The 19,869-nt window shown below is 41.7% G+C and overlaps 1 protein-coding gene across 2 annotated transcripts in view; it reads right to left on the reverse strand.

Moving 5' to 3' along the window:
• Scfd2 (sec1 family domain containing 2) overlaps positions 1 to 19,869 on the reverse strand; it is a 314,061-nt gene that overhangs the window by 283,266 nt on the left and 10,926 nt on the right. For both annotated transcript variants that reach the window (XM_076938659.1, XM_034509376.2), the window contains exon 3: positions 1,603 to 1,730. In XM_076938659.1, the coding sequence (XP_076794774.1) occupies positions 1,603 to 1,730 (128 nt within the window). The remainder of the gene's footprint in view (positions 1 to 1,602; positions 1,731 to 19,869) is intronic.

Below are 19,869 nucleotides of genomic sequence, written 5' to 3' on the forward strand. Positions count from 1 at the left end.
GTCCTTTCTTAATTCATGATATGAATTAGTTCTTGCTTCACTGTACTTATGAGTAAGAAACTCCAAACTAAACAAACATGTAGGATTGTGGAAAGAAAGGAGGCAAGGAGCCCAGCATGGTGCTTCATCCCAGAACTGGGGAAGCTAAGGAAGGAAGATTCTGTGTTCAAAAGGGAAAGGGGCAGGATGGTGGTCCACTGGATAAATGACTTGTACAGAGTCATCCCTAGTAACCACATAAAATCCTGGCATGTAACCATGATCAAGAAGTAGAGATAAGGGACTCCTATGCAACCTGCCTTTGTAAATAGTTGGGGAAGTTATGGAGTAGGATAGCGATGATGTCAGCCTCTGATCTTCATGTGCATGTGTACCTATACATATACGTATGCTAATGTAACATACATGCACATAAATATACACACCACACACAAGTATACATGTTAAAAACAACAGAGAAAGAATAAAAGGAAGCAGTGACAGGAACAACTCTGGGTCAGAGTTTTGACTGTGGGATGGCAACCCCATCCCTCACTTGATGCCCTGACTTTCTACTGGAGGTAGGCTCTACAAGTTCCCTTTCCCCACGTTGAGAATTTCATCTAAGGTCCCTCCCTTTGAGTCCTGAGTGTTTCTCACCTCCTAAGTCTCTGGTACATTCTAGAAGGCCCCCCACCTACCTCCCGAGGTTGCCTATTTCCATTCTTTCTGCTGGCCCTCAGGGCTTTACTCCTGCCCCCACCCCATAATTGATCATGTTCCCCCTTTCCCCTCCTTGTCCCCTCTCCTACCCAGGTCTCTCCCTCCCTCTGCACGGCCTCCCCCACCCCGCCCTGTGATTGCTTTCTTCTCCCTCCCAAGTGAGATTGAGGCAACCTCACTTGGGCCCTGGAGACTGAGGGAAAGGAGATCCAGTGACCAGCCCAAATTGGGATCCAGCTCAAGGGGAGGCTCCAAGGCCTGACACTGATGCTATGGATATGAGCCTAGCATGGCTGTCCTCCAAGAGGCCCAACAAGCAGCTGAAAGAGTCAGATACAGATACTTACACTCAACCAGTGGACAGAAGCCAGGGACCTCTGTGGTTGAATTAGGGAAAAGCTGGAAGAAACTGAGGAGGAGGGCAACCCCATAGGAAGACCAGCAGTCTCAACTAAGCTGGACCCCTGAGATCTCTCAGATACTGAGCCACCGACCAGGCAGCATACACCAGCTGATATATGTATGACACATACAGCAGAGGACTGCTGGGTCTGGCCTCAGTGGGAGAAGACACACCTAATCCTTGAGAGATTTGAAGCCCCAGGGAGTGGGAAGGCCTGGCGGAGAGGGGAGGACATCCTCTTGGAGATGGGGAGGGGGAATGGGATGATGAACTGTTGGAGGGCAGAATGGGAGGGGAATAACGAGTGGACTTTAAAAAAAGATTAACGATCATTAAAAAAAAAAAAAAAGGAATCAGGAAAAGAGAAAAGACAGAAAGGCAGGAAGGCAGGGAGTGGAATGAATAAACAAACACCAGGACAGTCCCAAAGTTGCATCTTTGCTTCTACTCAAAACAGGTAGGATTTCTGTGCTGCTTCCAAGGAGGCAGAGGCTTACCCATACTCATCTTGATGGGCAGGTTCTCTCTGCTGGCTGCTTCCACTAGATGTCTCCGAACTTCCATCACTGCCTCTTTGTGCTTGGTGTTCAGTAAGGCTTCCCAGAGGGCCTTGGCTGAGGCATCACTGCAGTGGAAACACATACAGCTCAGAGTAAATCCTACTGGGAAACGGGAAGGACTGCAAGGAAGAAAACCTCAGCACTTCCTTATGAGCACTAATTCCATCATTCCCACTGCTAAGTGTTAACTTAATACAGTATCTAATTCATTTAATGGGCAGAGTATTGAGGAATTAAGGGGACAACAAATCAGGATAAAAGAGAGAAGAAAGGCTACATTGTTCCATGAAAGTACGAGAAAAATGTGTATTAGATATATTTTTGGAGACTTTTCACTTGCAAGTAGTTCATAATACAATTCATTGCTAAAGAAACATTAATGTTACAAAAGGTAAAAAATTAAATGTAACACTAAACTCAACATATCAGTAGCGTCAACTTGACATAGCATTCTGTCTGAGAAGCACAGAGAAATCCTCACTGAGAGTTCTTGTCTGGATTTTCAATGCACTTCCTAACAGGCAGACTTCCTGGTGAGTAAGAATGAGGGCTTGCACTCAGGAGCAGGCACAGAGTATTCCACTCCAGGCATTCAGTAGGAAGGATGGCCCTTAAGGATGCCTTTACAATTATCTGTTGATAGCAGCCCAAGCACTGCATTATGCAGGGTCGCATCTGGGTTCACTTCCCAGTAGCTCTCTGTCTCAGCTGCCATGCCTTGGCCCGGTTATAAATGAGCACAGTGTTCCTTCCGGAAGGCCACCGCCACAGAGCCAAGTATACGCATTTGTAATAACATTTTCAAAGCTCAATATAAAGGAAACAAGGGTGACTTTTGTCCTTTCCTAAGGACATCTTCCACCTAAAAAGCACCACTAACTCAAACACTAACCCAATAAAGAGGAGTAGCTCTTATTATCAGCACTTTTACATATGAAGTAACCATCTTTACTCTCAAAACTATAACCTCTCTGATGGTTACCTTAGCTACCAACTTGACAGACTGAGGAATACATAGAAAATCAGTAAAGCACATTTCTCCATGTATCTGAGGGGATGTTTCCAGAGGATCAGTGAGCTAAGCAGGTAAGATCTGATCTGCATATGGGCTCCTCTGTCCAATATGTTGGGCGCTGGGCAGAACTAGAAACTAAAGAAACAGGGAACGCTTCAAGCCTGGGCTTAACCCTAAGTGTGGGCATTCTGCTGCTTTTGCCACTGCTTACAGGCAGTAGGCTCTACATCCAGCTTTTGAATGCTCACTCAGAGCTTTACAGGGTGCTTCTAAGCCTCCATACTAGGCCTGGGGCTAGACTGCCTCTAAGTCCTCCCCCACCTTATTCTGAGGCATCCAGCTTCTTCAATGGAGGGAGCAGCTCCCTCTAGCTTTCTAGCTGTTCACAGCTATTGTAGAACTCCAGTCTGCAACTGTAGTCAATTTTCTAATTATAAAGTCAGTCTTGGTGCTCCTCTAAAGGACCGTAACAGAACCCTGCATCTATTATCCTTAGGTTTAATTACATGAGCATGTAAATTAGATGTCATGCCCTATATGTGGATGGCATACAGATAAACTTTCACTGACTTAAAATCTGGAAGCTTACATATTTATGACACATAAGCAAAGACATTACACATCATGTGACATGAGTTTCACTGACGAGTAAATGGACTCTATGCTAATACAATCCTATCTGGGAGGACAGTGGCTGAGAGAATAGCTTCTTATGCAAACAGCAAGCTTGTACAAAGAAACAAGCTTTAAATGCAGACAAAGGAAGACATTATGCCTCTGCTCAGAAAGGGGAATGGTTATCATGCCATAGCTACAAACAGGAGAAAGGAGCATTTTAGAACATTCAAAGCAGATATGCAAGAGACCTAAGACTGTTTTGCTCCTTCCAAGGAGTAAGACAAAGACAGGCTTCACCATAATTCAAAAATACATGTATTTGCTTTGAGGTTTTCAAGAAAACACCCACTTTCTCTAAAGAGTGGAATGCAATTGAGAACCACTGAAGAACACTGAGCAGCCAGTTTACACGGTCAGCTTCCCAAACTCATGGTCCACAGTCACAACCTCCCTTTTCCCGACAAAATGACTCTCCCCAGCTCCTGGTCTCAGTCTCAACACAGGTGCTCCAGAGTAGAGCATCACTGCCCTCTTCCTTTCCACGAGAATACACATCTCATTAATACAGTGCATCTCCAAGGTCCCAGTGGACTAAATGCTGAGACTGCCCAGTGGCTTACAGAAGTCACTAAGATGCATGCGCTGGAGTCAAAAAGGTTGTGTGGAAACTTCAAATATTGTCCCCACCACCCAATCCAAACATACAGGCTGTGGTACAATCCTCTTAAGCATAAGACTTCTTTCTCTTCTTTTCCAAGAATTTTCTTCCTAAAATCGTGCCTCCCTCACTGGTCTCTTCTAAAACGTAAGCTTATTGGAGAGAGATAAAGCAATGAGGAAGCCATCCAGTCCATATGCTAGCCCACTCCCACTCCTCGCTGGGCCATTCTGACCTACCTGATCTTTATACCGCCACTAGACTTAGCATGTGTTTCCATGTTTAATCCTTCTATAGCTTGCTCGTGAAAGATGAAGTGCTTCTATGAAAATAGGGACTTTGTCGGACTCGCTGCAAAATTCCTCATTACCTGAAAATGGTGCCAAGCCTGTGGTGGGTCTCTCAATAAATATTAAATAAATTAAACTGCAAGTAGAATAAGATGGAGTATATAATTGATTCTCTCCTTCCCTCATCTATCTCCTTTATGAGGAAAGCAATATGAATGACTTCACAGATTCAGTATGAGAATATGTACACACAGCTCTTTTCTGACTTCCTAGATTAAGCTGTGTTGTTGCTGCTGCCATTACTACTGTGACTGGACGGCTTAGAGTGGGGCATAATAGACAGGACAAATCCACTTAATTATCAAATGTTCTTATTCATAAAGCCCTACTTGTGCACACTCACTCACTGCAGATTTAGAGTACTCTAGCCCCTGTGTTCTAAACTACCTTGGAAGAAATACAGATTTCTCTGAGATTCCTAACACTGACACATAGGTCACAGTTCCTTAAAAATTGTTTTGTCAGTACCAACAGTTCTGTCTGTCTGATTTCATGTGTGCTTCCTGTTGTAAGCAGTTTATCTTATCCCATGATTATCCTGTGTGCATATTGTGTGCATGTGATTTTGTGTAGATGCAGGCCCATGCATGAAAGTTAGAAGACAACTTTTAAAGAGTTGGTTTTCCCCTTCCTCTGATGTGAGATCTAACTTAGGGGATCAGATCATGTAGCAAACACCTTTAACAGCTGAGCCATCTTGCCAGCCCTTAAAAAGTTTCTCTTTTTAAATCATGTTATTTTATGTGTATGGATGTTTCGCCTACATGTATGTCTATGCATCATGTGTATGTGTGTCTGCAGAAGTGAGAAGAGGACACTGGATCCCCTGGGACTGAAATTACAAACCATTGCTAGCTACCATGTGGATGCTGGAAATTGAGTCTGGGTCCTCTGAAAGAGCAACCAGTGTTCTTCAGTGCTAAACCGAGAGAGGATTGAATTTTGGATTAGAGATTAGGGGAATATAGTCCATCATTTCAAGGGAGACATGTTAATGGGAACATGAAGTAGCTGGTTAGATTATGTCTTCAGTCAGGAAACAGAGACTTGAATATTCAAACCTTGGATCTGGCCCATAGGAAGCTGCCACACACATCCAGTTAACCTTGTCTGAACCACCAGTCTCTGGGTGTGACTCCAAATCTCACAAGTTGAAATCAAGATAAACCATACAAATCTACTCCTTATCAACTCAATCTCCAAATATATTTAAACCTTAGCAGCCTACCTCTGCCCTCAAATACTCATTAACATTTTATAATGCACAATACATTTAGTTCGTCTGTAAACAGTCTTCCAAATGTTAACAGTTCTGATATTGTTCCAATGCCCAAAATCCAAAGTCTCTTCTGAGACTCAAGGCATCATAAGATCCTATAAAATCAAATAGCAAGTTAAATTTTTCTATTATTTAATGGCACATTCCAAAGAAGAAGAATGCGGGTATAGCAAGGAAATATTAAATCTAAGTAAAACCAAACACAGCAGAACAAATACCAAACCCTGCAGCTCCATATCTAATATCAGAGCTTGTGGTTGCATCATCTGGACCCCAGCAGACTTGAGCAGCCCCACCCCTATAATGCTGCTGTCTATAACACAGCCTGCAACACATGTGCTCCTCCCCTCTGTTTCCTCAGTGTATGGCTCATGGTCCTAGCATGTTGGGGGCCGACTTTTAGCAGAAAGCGGCTATCAGCTTTGCAGCCATCTTGAGCCATATACCCTGACATGAGACTTGGATTACAATAGCCTACAACAGCTGAGAACACTGTGATAATCTTGGTTTAGATACCTTGAGATTAAAGGTGTATGAGATTAAAGGTGTGTGACTTAGAAGTATAGAGATCAGAGTTAGAGACAAGACCTAAGGGCATGATTAAAGGTGTAACTTAGAGGCGTGGCTTAGAAGTAAGACATATAAAATGCAGAGGCAGACAGTAGGACTCAGACATTAGGGAGACGATAGAAGACAGAACCAGAGATCAGAGAATATAGACGGAGATCAGAGACTATAGAGGGATCATCAGAGACGAATCTCAGACATTAGGTAGAATCTGCCGTCACCCTCGCTCTTGCTGAACCCCCGACCTGAAGACCGGAGTGGCAGCTTGGGCCGGGATACAGTGGCCGCCCAAACGTGGGTCGGCCCGGGCCTCAACATTTTGCTCAGGCCGAGACATTTTTTGGCCACCCCAACGTGGGACTAGTGAGGTCCCCAACACTAGCACCTCCAACATCCTGAGGTCTCCATAGTAACTTAGGCTTCCTGGTCAGTTTGATGAATGACCTCTTAGGACCTCCTTACAGGGAATCCAATCCTATTACACATTAACTGGACTCAGCAGCTTTCTAGAATTTTGGTGAAAGTCTCTATGATCCTATATGCCTTGCTTGTAAGCCTAAAAACACCATTATATGACACTGCCAAATTCTGCTGCCAAGTAAAGATGTATCTAATAGCCATCCATCCAACATATACACTTCTATTACAGCAGTAGCTTCTATATGACTTAGAAACTTAACTTGGAAATAGGGAGAAATCAAGGTGTTAATAATCAGAAAACTCCCTTCCTCTCTGCTAGCTAGCTTCCGTAGTATTGGAAAGTGCTCTGCATATTGCATATTGGAGAATAACCAAAAGTCATACCCAGCTGTGACCCCTGGTGCTACAGGAATGATCAGTGTGACGAGACATGAAGAACACAGGTGCGATGGTCCCAGGAATGCTATGGGAATGGCCAACTGCTTTCTGAGTGGATTTAAGGCCTGCTCCACAGGAGGAAATAAAGGCCTGATACTATAAATCTGATCAAGAACTAGAAGCTTGGAGGAGCAAGGCCCCAGAGGTAGGCGCTCTACTATTGTTGTGCTAAATGGGCCTAGTACCAAATGGCCCTGTAAATCCCCTCTTTAAAGCATGGCTTAGTGCAGCTCTCAAACCTTATCAGCTGTGTCTCTTTATTGAATGGATGGTGGTCATTGGCGCTAGTCTCTAGCCATGACAGCATCAGCTTTGTCAGGAACTTCAGACTCACTCAAGGCTCCTTTCATCAACAAGCTGTAGAGTGCTCACCTGCAGTCTCTTGCTGCATAACTAAGAACAGTAGACAGTAAGCATGCTACAACCTGGATGCTACGTGGTCTTAAAAGATCCTTCCCAAAACAAGTATATTCATTAGTTTTTAACACAACCTCACTCAGATATTTAGTACAAAAGCAAAGTGTAGCCAACTTGCTTGCCAAAATGTAACACTCCACAAGTGAACTCCCTGTTGGCTTCTGGAAGCGGAAGCGCATGATCCAGACCTCCACTGTCACATTTCCAGAAGAATGTCTCTTTAAGCTTTGTTCCTCCAGCCTCCAATGAAGCAGAGTACTAGTAAATCATAGTTACACCTATCTAAGCCCTTCACATCCTACCTTAAACCTGCTTCATCTTGCTCAGTCTTTCCTCTCAAGTTCAAGAACAGCTGATCGACATCTTTTTAATAAGTCTGCTATGAAACAGCTTTCGTTTGCATTACTACAGAAGATGTCTACGGAGCCGAAGAGATGCTCATCAGTTAAGAGTACTTGCTGCTTTCCCAGGGGATCAAAGTTCAGCTCCTAGCACCTATATGACAGCGCACAACTGTCTGTAACTCTAGCTCCCTCATGACCTCTGTGGACACACACACACCATTTATAAAATCTTTTTTAATTTGAGGATTTTGAAACATAAATAAAGCATAGTTTTAAAATACATTTTGAAATTACATCACCACATTCTCTTTTGAAAGCACTTCGGAATTTATTAAAACATATTTCTTTGGTTCTTTCCTCTATGTTGTGGTCACTGACTCAATCTAAAGAGGCACACAAAAGCCAATGGCCTAACTGAAGCACGCTCAGTCTGAAAATGGTGAAATTGGGGATCATGGTCAGCTAACAGACTTCTAAACTCAGTGAGCAAACTATCAAAGAGAGCCCGCTAGGCAGAATTCGGATTATTTTCAATAGTCTATGCTGTACTCTTTTCAAATTCTTAATTTCCTTACTATGCACTATTCTCTCTTTAAATAGTCAATGGACCTTATACAGGATGGAATACACAAATGAAGTCTTAAGTAGTCCTAACTGTTTATAAGGCACAGGCCTTCCAGGTAACCAGGCCCTAAGCAAGGGGGACTGGGAGCAAACAAGAACACATCCAAATGCCTCACCACCATCTAGCAGACAGTCTGATCACTGTCACACATAAACCAGGCCCCACACCCTCCTCACAGACCACCATTGCTGTACTGTGCTGCCTGCCTGCTGGCTAACAAATCTCTTGCTTGAAGGACAATTTAATTCAGCTCCTCTCCTCCCTCCCTCACTTCTTCTTCCTATTGCTACATAAACATATGGAGAAGATAATACTCTCAGATCCTGCATTCTTTTGTTTTGTTTTGTTTTAAATAGTACCACACTGTTCCCCATGCAGTCATCAATAATCACTAACAGTCATGTTGTTACACAATGCTAATTATTTTCCACTTCAATTTTACTGTGTAAATCCCCCCCCCCAAAAAAAAACAACAGGGGTAAGTTGCCTGCCACTTTAAAAGTATAAAGCCATGAAAAAAGAGGGAATATATATCTGTAATCCCAGTGTTCTTATGGCAAGGTGGAAGGCAGAGACGAGAGAATCCCCAGGAAATCCTGGGTCAGCTAGCCTGGTATACACAGTGACAACAGGAAAATGTGTCTCAAACAAGGTGGAAGGTGAGGAAACCCTCAGTGTTGTCCTCTGGCCTGCATATGTGCCATGGGCACATGCACTCATATGGTTAACATACAGAGAAGGAGGTTTTCTTATGTTCTTTCTAAATTTTCAAGTGTTCCAAATGTATGCATATACTTTATATATATATATATATGTATGCATATACTTTATATATATATATATATATATATACATATATATATATATATATAATCTTTTTAAAAAATAAAAAGGCAAAGCATCTAAGTTGTTTTTCCATAATAGAACATTATGTTCCAAAAGGAACATTAGAACGCAATTCTAAAATTCCAAGTGCCAATGTGTTATCTGTGACTCCGAATGATCTTTCTGGGATGCTATATTTCTAAGTCATGTAATGTTATTTTCATTTATTGGGAACTATGTCACAGACAATAGACTATCTTATCTCACTGAATAACAATTCTCTAGGGTATTTCTCTAACCCACTTCATAAATACAGAATAGTCTTTAAGGTATTAGTTTGGAATCCCTCCAAGGCGTCCTAAGACTTTGCCTGCCTTTCTGACCCCTGACTCAGAAGGCATAACTTTTCTTTTTCCTTCCTTTCTTTTGGATGCTTGCCAGAGCCTAAGGACACTTGGGGGGGGGGGGGGGCAGCTCAGCTGCTTTTCTGTTATGTGGCTGGCTTCCATGCCCCTAATTCAAATGGCGTAACTATATCTTCCTCTTCCAAGCAGCTGCTGAGAATAACAGCTAGTCTATTTGGGGGAGTTCTTCCTTTAAATTATGATAAAGATTGTCCTTGAGTTTTAAAGGTAGGAGGGACTAGTTTGCCCAGGTTATATGGGCAATACACTGACTGTCATTTGAGTTCATGTCCCTGGAAGCCACACATATGAAGCTTGCTTATATATACTTCTGTCAAGAAAGGGACCTTGGCACTGCTGGCACCTGAGGATGAGCCCCCACCATGCTTGGTCCAGCTTCACATGTGCAGATCTGATTTACTGCCCAGAGTGCATCAACTGATGCATGACTACCCCACACTGTTATTTCTTTTTATTACAACTATTTCCCTTTCACAAACCTAGTGACAACAACAGAAAGAATTAACAAGAACACATCCAGAAAGTTGTAAAATATGAATTAAGCACTTTTCTGGCAGCCCCTCCTTTCCAGACATAAGTTTTAACTTATTGCAGTTACTGGAAGACAATTTTGTTAAAATTCATTCTTTGAAGTGTATGATAAAATAGTAGTATGTTTGTCTTATGAAAAGATCTGTTGTGTTGCTATGAAATGTAATGAGCTGCTAAACTCTGAGTAACTATATAAAATGCTAAATACATACAAATACCTGTTCTTGTTCTTCTTTTTTTTTAAGATTTATTTATTCATTTTATGTACATGAGTACACTGTCACTGTCTCAGACACCAGAAGAGTGGCATCAGACCCCATTACAGATGGCTGTGAGCCACCATGTGGTTGCTAGGAATTGAACTCGGACCTCTGGAAGAGCAGTCAATACTCTTAATAGCTGAGCTATCTCTCTAGCCCCTGTTCTTTTTCTTAATAAGCTATTTTGTATCCCTAAAACTAAAACTATTTTCACAAATAACCACATTTTAAGACTACAAGCTAACAGTTAGAACCTGCCACAGATCCTGTTTTAACATCTGTCCAGAGCCTGGTTACAGGAAGACACGGTCCTTTCCACTCACTCCTGGCTCTTTATTTATCATAATTACTCAGCTCTTAATGGAATTTTAGAAGTTGCCTTGGTTTGGCAAGTATAAAATGTCAGATTCAGTCTACTAAAGATAAACAGGAAATATTCACCACCAAATAAAATGCAAAGACGGCAGCGTTAATTCTTTAAAGACGCTTGAGTGTTGACTCACGGTACTACTTCAGTCAAGTGGAAGGCGTGTAATTAGGAGGCTGATGTTCAACTATGAATGCACACTGGCATCTTATGCGTAGACCGGAGAGACAATCCCTTCGTGGCACGCAGGAAAGCTGCGCTTACTCACAGGATCTGTGTCACCAGTCTTGGTACTCCAACAGAAACACAATTAACAACAACAGCCAGCAGTGATAAACCCAACAAACATTTAACTTGTAAATAGAGCAAGCTGAGTCACAGTTTGTTAGATGGAGGAATAATGATTTCCATCAGTGTGAGTTTGATGAGCTAAATAAATGAATCAGACTTCTGTAGTCATCTTCCTCTTGACTGCTATTTTTAAACAATTCAGATGAGAAGCATAGCCATTAACCTTGATCTCCAAAACAGTGAAAGAATTGCAGTACAGGAGACGTGAATTGGATAAACCTGGAAACCAGTCTGTCCTTCATCAATCTTTCAAAATATCAGCACTTCCTGAAGCTGAACACTCATCAAGCAACTCCAGCCTCTGCAGCTAGATCTAAGAGAGAAGTCAGCATGGAGGTGACACAGACAGCAGCTCTGGGAGAACAAACACTATGTGAGGAGTCAAGGTCACGCTGAGGACCAGAAGAGCAGAGGGGAAGTAGTTAAACAATGGCATTAGGGTAGATTGAGCTAGAGCGGCCTGGGCAACAGGCCCATGAGAAGAAGCCTTTCAGAAAATGAAGGAAGTATGGATGTAGCCAGTTAAGTCACTTTGACAGCCCCACCCCAGCAACTATCAAGCCATTTCAGGCGTAGTGACTCATGTCAGAGATTGCTGACTTCTATGGACAACTGGAGGGTCTTTAACCGCAGACTGCTGTGCTCTCATCTTCATTGTTGAAACAGCACTTAGAATGTGCAGTGCTGAATGAAGCTGGGACTGGGCTGGACAATGCCCTTTGTCACTGAGCTATCCCTATCCCTCTTATAACATTTAATTTTGAGACAGGGTCTCACTAAGCTGCCAAGACTAGCCCTGAATTCATTTAGTAGTCCAGGCATGTTCTAGGTTCAAATAAATGGTGTTCCTCATGGACATCCTAGAAAATGTGATCCTGTTACAAATCTCTCTTCCTATTTTAAATTTGTAATATTGGTCACTAACAGGAAATTGTCTTAGTAAATTTTGGAATAAAGGTAGCAACGAAACATTAAGAACAGAAATATTGCTGGCCAGTTGGTGGTACACGCCTTTAATCCCAGCACTTCGGAGGCAGAGGCAGGTGGATTTCTGAGTTCGAGGCTAGCCTGGTCTACAGAGTGAGTTCCAGGACAGCCAGGCCTACACAGAGAAACCCTGTCTCGAAAAAAAAAACAAAAAAAGAAGAAAAATATTCTAGCTTTAAATGAATGTCACCATCCTGGACCCATGGACCCATAGGACAATCATATCCTGCCGCCATCACCTTCTGGGCTCTACAGTACAACCGTAGCACACAAGAGCAAAGAGGTTGAGTATAAGTTTCTCTCACAAGCATCTGGTCAGAGGGAACAAACAGACAATAAACTAGCAATTGTGAAATCATCCAATATGGGGAGGCCATCTGTCTTTAACTCTGGAGGCAGAGGCATGCAGGTTGCTGAGAATTCCAGGCTCACCTGGTCTATATAGTGAGACCCTGTCCCTATATAAACAAACAAACCATCCAGTCTGCACTAAGATAGAAAACAGAGGGTAGTATTTACTAGAAACAATTATAAAGGAAGCATAAAGGAAGACACAGCTTATTGGAAGGCCAACAGGTGGAAAGGCTGAGGACTAAGAATCTGAAAGCCATTAAGCACAGCTGCAATCCAAAGAATGAGCTCGAAGGAGGAAAGCTGGGGGGAGATGAAGAGAGGGCTGAAAGAGTAAGAACAGAGCGTATCTATAGATCTTCTCAAACCCAAAGTTAAGTGTTTACCCAAAGGACAGAGGAGAGCCACTGAGAGAGCTTACAGGACTCAAACTTACCACTAACTGCGGAACAGAATAAATGTGCTTCCTGGTCTGGATGTACAATTACATTGTCTTATACTAGAATGAGTGTTCATTTCTTCCTATTGAATATTCTTATTTTGGGCTTTATTCACATTTATTCACATCAGTCAACACATTCTTGAGTGCCTACTATGTATTCTGAGTGCCTACTCTCTATATACTAAACACTTCTTTTGGGACGTGGAATTTTAGACCGTTCCTTAGAAATCATCCCATCTACTTTCTTTCTTTTTTTTTTTTTTTTTTTTTTTTGGTTTTTGGAGACAGGGTTTCTCTGTGTAGCTCTGGCTGTCCTGGAACTCACTCTGTAGACCAGGCTGGCCTCGAACTCAGAAATCCGCCTGCCTCTGCCTCCCAAGTGCTGGGATTAAAGGCATGCACCACCACTGCCTGGCCCCATCTACTTTCTTAACAGAGAAGAAAACTATCATGATGATAAATCAAAAAGATCTTGGTCAAGCCAGGCATGATGGCACATACCTTTAACCCCAGCCTTTCAGAGGCAGAGGCAGAAGGATCTCTGTAAGTTTGAGTTCAAGGCCAGCTTGGTCTGTGTAACAAGTTCCAGGACAGCTAGGGCTACATTGAGAGTCCCTGTCTCAAAAACACAAAAACAAAATAATGAAAGCAGACCCTTGCAAGTCGTAAAGATTTGATCAAAAAAACACTGAACACAGAGAAAAATGGACAACCAAAGTCAAACAAAAAAACAACACTCAGAGCAACAGACACAACCTCTCTCTCATACAGGGCGCTCAGTACTTGAAAAAATCATTTTAAAGAATCTGTGTCCACTCTCATTTGTACTTTCAAAAATTTATATATATATATATATATATATATATATATTCTTTATATATATATATAAAGAATCCATAAATTATTCATAAATTCTGCTTTCTATAGCTGCAGCTGAGCCCAGAGAAACTTTTTCTTTTTCTCGACTTCTACAAAAGTAAATAAACAAAAGACTAATACCAACCTTGTAGAGTTGCTTTTGAATAAATTGTGACAACGCATCTTAAAACAAAACTGTGGCAGGGAATTCTGCGTTTGTTTTTTTTTTTTTTTTCTTTCAATGTGGGACAAACAATAAAATGCATTTGGAGGAAGAATACTTGTTAAAAATCAAACAAACAAAAACTCAACCAAGCAACACACATGCATGAATGCATCAGTACAGTGCTAGGGCATAGCTCAGTGGTCAAGTCCTGGCATGCACGGGCATTAGGTCAATCCTCAGCATCTAAATAACAAAACAGTCTCAGTCAGAGGCTTGGAAACAAATTATATAGAGACACAAGACATAGAGACACAACATACAGTAACATTTCAGTCAACCATGAATGACATTCAGGATAGTGTCCCTATAAAATGACATTTTTACTCAAAGCATCATTCACACAGTTGTGGCAATGCTGGATGATACTGTGCTGTCAGTTACAGGAAAATCTAGTGCATACAATTATGCACAGTACCTGATTCTCGATGACCACAGTAAGTACTGTTAGTGGTTTCATTTACTTTTATAATAATTTACTTCTATTTTTTTAGACTATATGCCTTGTTTTTTATTTATCCTAGATGGGGGGTGTGCACACAGATGTGCTACTGCACTTATGTGGAGGTCAGAGGACATTTCAACTTGCAGAAATCCATTTTTCACCTTGAACATAAGAGATCTATCAGGTTGTCAGGCTTGGTAGCAAGCATCTTTCCCATCTCTCTTTTCTGTCTCTCTGACCCTCCTGTTTACAATATCTTGTTAACACAGTGACTATGTTTTAAATATTCAATAAGTATAATGTAGAATGCTCAAGTTGTTTGGCTTGACCTCCTCTAAGTCCATAACTCACCCTATCCCCAGATCCTGCTCTGGATGTGTACATGCAACAGCCACCACCACTCATGCATTCACTGATTTGGTTTTTCATTCAATATCTCAAGTTCCAGCTACAATTCCAGGTAACAGGTCATAGTGTGGATAAAACTGACAAATACCTCTGCTATTGGATCTCTCTACTAGAGAATTCTCTGTATCTCTCTAGTAGAGAAACAGAACTAGAGCACAGACAACTCTACTAGAAAGAGAAGTACTGAAGAAGAAAACTACAAGTGAGACAGCAGCTACAAAGTGCTGAGCAGACGGCAAAGGACTCACTGAAAATGAAGAAAATCTTGAGCACATTCATGAGGAAAGAAGGATCCAGGAGCAAAGGCCACAGAAGCAGAGCACTTGAGGCAGGACACTGCGCAGCTTATACACAGAACAGTAAGGAAGCCAGTGCCGCTGGAAAGGGGCAGGTGAGGAGGCCAGAGAGAGGGTACGGGCATATAGTCTAAAAAATAGAAGTAAATTATTATAAAAGTAATACAAAGTACTACAAAGCCAGGTACCCACAGTCTGGAGTCCATTGCAAGTCTTGGCTTTCACTGGGAAGAAGAGGAGGGACAGGTACAAAGACCAGGAGTGATGGGCACTGTACCAGAACACTCAGCGGCCCTGGGCCAGAACCAGGTGGCGTGCATGGAGCTGGAAGATCAGGGAAAGGCTGCTCAAGATGCTAAAAGACTAAGAGATTAGAAAGAGCGGGGTTTGGAGCCAACATCAGAAACCTGCTTTAATAAAAACAGGATTCTGCCTCCTTCTTGCCAAAAATATTTCCCATAATCCAGGGAAAGGTGGACAGAGACAGCAACACCATGCTGTAATGTATTTATGCTCTTGATTTCTCATTTGCATTGGCAGGAACTTCAATAGCTGTAATTGTAAACAGCCTATTATGAAAACTGTATTACCAATAAGTTTTTATTGTAAAGGCTTATGTCATACTTAGAAACTTGACTTTTAAATACTATTGCACTGCAGGCATGTTTGGTGCCAAGTGTCCATCTGTTCTGCATTTCATCCTCACTCTCCTTCCATTGAGAAGCTTCTGGAGAGCTGTCAGAGGGAGTAGAGGCTATGCTACTGTGATGGACATATGGTGCATGCTAGGAAAACTGTGGCTTATTTCAATTCCTCCTTGGTAGACAAATCACTCAGTATAACTTCTTCACTTGTGCAAGCAGTTGAAACAAAGCTCCCATTCTGACCCCAGTTCTTGCTTATAATATTCCCAGTGTGCATCTCTGCATGTATCTTTACAATGCACTTTACCCACAGTGTGTCTTTACACTGTCATCTTTTCTCCAGCCCTGCCCTTACTAAAAGGTTCTACTTTGAGCTGGAGAGATGGCTCAGCAGTTAAGAGCACTGACTGCTCTTCCAGAGGTCCTGAGTTCAATTCCCAGCAACCACAATCATCTATTATGGGGTCCAATGCCCTCTTCTGGTGTGTCTGAAGACAGCTACAGTGTACACATATACATTACATACATACATACATACACACACACACACACACACACACATATATATATATATATATACACACACACATACATACATATACATACATACATATACATACATACATATACATACATACATACATACATACATACATACATACATACGGGTTCTGCTTTACTCAGACCCCTCTAGAAGTCCTCTATAACATTTGAGGTCACAGTGTCATCTTTAGATAGCACTTAAACTCATTTTTATAGTATAATGAGAAGAAGAAAAGGACACCAGTGAAGTCAGAGACCACGAATACAGACACAGCCTGAATATGTGTTCAGAGGTAGGGCTAAGCCACAGCAGAAGCTTAGGGAGAATGACTTTGTTTAAAATGAAAGGGGAGTTGTGGAGTTCATTTAGAGCAATGCCCTAATTTTATAGATGAAATAATAGGGTGCAGAAAACGTGTCAGCATGGCTTTGGTTCTGAGTGCCCGAAAACAGTGATTCAATCTAGTTTAAACTAGAAGAAATACATTTCACCACACAACATGAGACTCAGCCTGGGTGTGGAGATGCAAGGCCTGCTTGTCCTTACAACGGTCCTCATCATTAACCTTCCTGCTGCAGCAGTTTGAGGAGTCCTGGGAGTTATGAGAGAAGATCGACAGAGAAGGAGCCAGGGTTTAACTTGAGTCGCTTTTAAAAAGCAAAGACCTACCTAAGTAGAAAGATATTCCTTCTTACCCATTTCTTTTTCTTTTCTTTTTTTTTTTTTTTTGAAACATCAAAACAATTTATTGAGTTCTTTTATACAAGATTAACAATTTCCACACCATCCCCTAACACCAACATAGCAATTTCTTAAGCGGATCTCTGGTGAGGGAAAAGGCACTTCAGGACAGGCCCAGTTAAGCCCTGAACTAAGCCTGATGTAAAATGGATGCTAGAGAGTTGAGATAATGACACTGGCCACAGTCATGATGAAGCTGAGGCTGGCCATAGTCATGATGGAGCTGAGGCTGGCCACAGTCGTGATGGAGCTGCGGCTGCTATTCTCTATCTGTCCTGCCACATGGGTAAGGGTTCACATGCTTTCATGTACTCTAATGGACTCAGCTCCTCTCATTGGACAACCTTTTCTTGGGAGTTTGCTTGTCCATTTTCTAATGACCTCAGGCTTCTACAAGAGAAGCATGGGGTAACTGTAAGCACTGACTTAGAGCCAGACCTTCGCCACTCCAGCTGCACAGGATGCCTCACAGGACAACTTCACTGGGGATTAGAATGGGGGATGACAGAATCTATCCCAAATGTGAGAGCCATTAAATCAGTTAAGATATCTGAAATGTTCAGACCCTACATAACAAGTCCTCCCTTAAGTGTGTTCTATGAAGAAAGGGCTTCTCTTGTCTTGTCTCTTCTTTTAAGTACGAACTCCAGTTACCTATAGAGAACAACCTCCCTGCCATCCCATATAATCTCAGCATAGTTCTTAGTATAAGCAGCTCCAACCCCCACTGGGCAGATGGGGGGCAAACGCGAAGATAGAGCCATCCCACCAGTTTCTGGAATCTAAAGCCTTAGCAGAATAATTAAAAGACAGAAATAAGTTAAAACCCAGTCTCTCTGGGTCACAGCCTTTAAGAGGCTTCTCCTGAGTTGTTGCTCCCTAGACCCTGACTATTTGCACCTTCGAAACTTTAATCAACATTCTTCCTTTGGTTTGCTTAGCTGCTAAACAACTTTAACAATCCCCTCTTTTACTGAAATATGAAAATAATTTCAGTTCTTCTATAAAAATTACCATGGACAAACAGGGCTCCTTGGAATAAAGAAAAAGTGGCTTTCTTTTTATGTCTTATTGAGTCCCCAAGTCTGGTTAAGAACCGAGCGCTTCTCTGGGCCCCATACGGACAGCACAGAAGGGAAGACAGTGGCTCTGAAATCAGACATTGGTTGTGTTTCTAGATCCTCATCTATGTAATTTACTGCCTCCGTACCTCAATTACTATACCTGAAAACTGAGGAAATCTCCCTCATCGATTTACTGTAAAACTTAAAATGACTCCCCCTTAGGGACAAGCTTGACGTAATGGGAAATGGAAAATGTTGAAAGAGTTGATGGCAATGGTGCCTGCAAGGATGTCTCTATTCCTTACTGTCATAGCATCAGGCCCCAAGAATCTTGCTTCCATACCCTTTTCATTAGATGCCACTTCCAAACTTCTAGACACAATCAACTCAAGGCACATACTTCTATGAGATAAACCTCTCTGCAGGAATGACCCCCAGTGGCAGTTCAGGTCATGTCTATGCTTTTCTACTGTGTATAACTCATGACATCATCACCGCAACAACCAAAGTGTTCCATAAAGACAGAAATGCTGGTTTTTCTTCCTCCATGTCCTTATATTTCTTAGCTCATAGAAAGACCTTACCTGTTAGCTTCTGAAGACCCTCCAATCACAAGGACCTTGGGAAGAGCTGCGAGCTCTTCTCTAGTTCCTCATTAGTTATATAGGCGCAGAGAGAAGACAAGTCCCAATCTTTCCATTTTCTTCCCACCCGTGATGGTTTGTATATGCTTGGCCCAGGGAATGGCAATATTAGAAGGTGTGGACTTGTTGGAGTAGGTGTGTCACTGTGGATGTGGGTTAACACCCTCATCCTAGCTGCCTGGAAGTCAGTCTTCCACTAGCAGCCTTCAGACGAAGATGTAGAACTCTCAGCTCCTCCTGTACCATGCCTACCTAAATGCTGCCATGTTGCTGTCTTAATGATACTGGACTGAACCTCTGAACCTGTAAGTCAGCCCAATTAAAGGTTGTTCTTTATAAGATATGCCTTAGTCATGAAGTCTATTCACAGCAGTAAAACCCAAATTAAGACACCACCCTAGGTACCAGCAAAAAGATTGAAAACTTCAGATGCCACAAATTAATTCCAAAATAATAGAAAATTCCAAATGTATCTATTACAATTTAGATTTTAAACTATAATGCCAAAACATCTTGTTTTGTTTAAAAGTATAAAATAGATAAAATAAATACTTTTATTTTATTACTAATATTTAAAAAAAAAACAACAACAACAAAAAAAAACAAAAAGCAATACCAGGGTCTGGAGAACTGGTTCAGTTGGTTAAGTGCACTGACTGCTTTTGCAGAGGACCCTAGTTTGGTTCCAGCACTCATATGGCAGTTCTCAACTGTAATTCCAGTTCAAAAAGATCTGACACTTTCTAAACTCCATGGGCATCAGGCATAGTACACATTCATTTATTCATTCATCTGGGCAAAACACTCACTCACACATACATACATACATACATACATACATACATACATAAATGTAAAAACTGATAATATTGTGGATGAAAGGCAAACTTGAAAAGGTATGACATGTTTTTATTGCCATGTCTAGAAAAAAGTTCTTTTTGTTTTTGAAACACTATATGACTTAAAGTGCATATGGTCTTTGTTTGATTTCTTGAAGTATGTGAAAAAAAATATACCTAGAAACAGAAACATCACCCAGTGATGCACAAAAGCATAGTTTTTAAATA

This window comes from Arvicanthis niloticus, chromosome 7 (genome assembly GCF_011762505.2).
Source record: "Arvicanthis niloticus isolate mArvNil1 chromosome 7, mArvNil1.pat.X, whole genome shotgun sequence".
Taxonomy (NCBI): Eukaryota; Metazoa; Chordata; class Mammalia; order Rodentia; family Muridae; genus Arvicanthis; species Arvicanthis niloticus.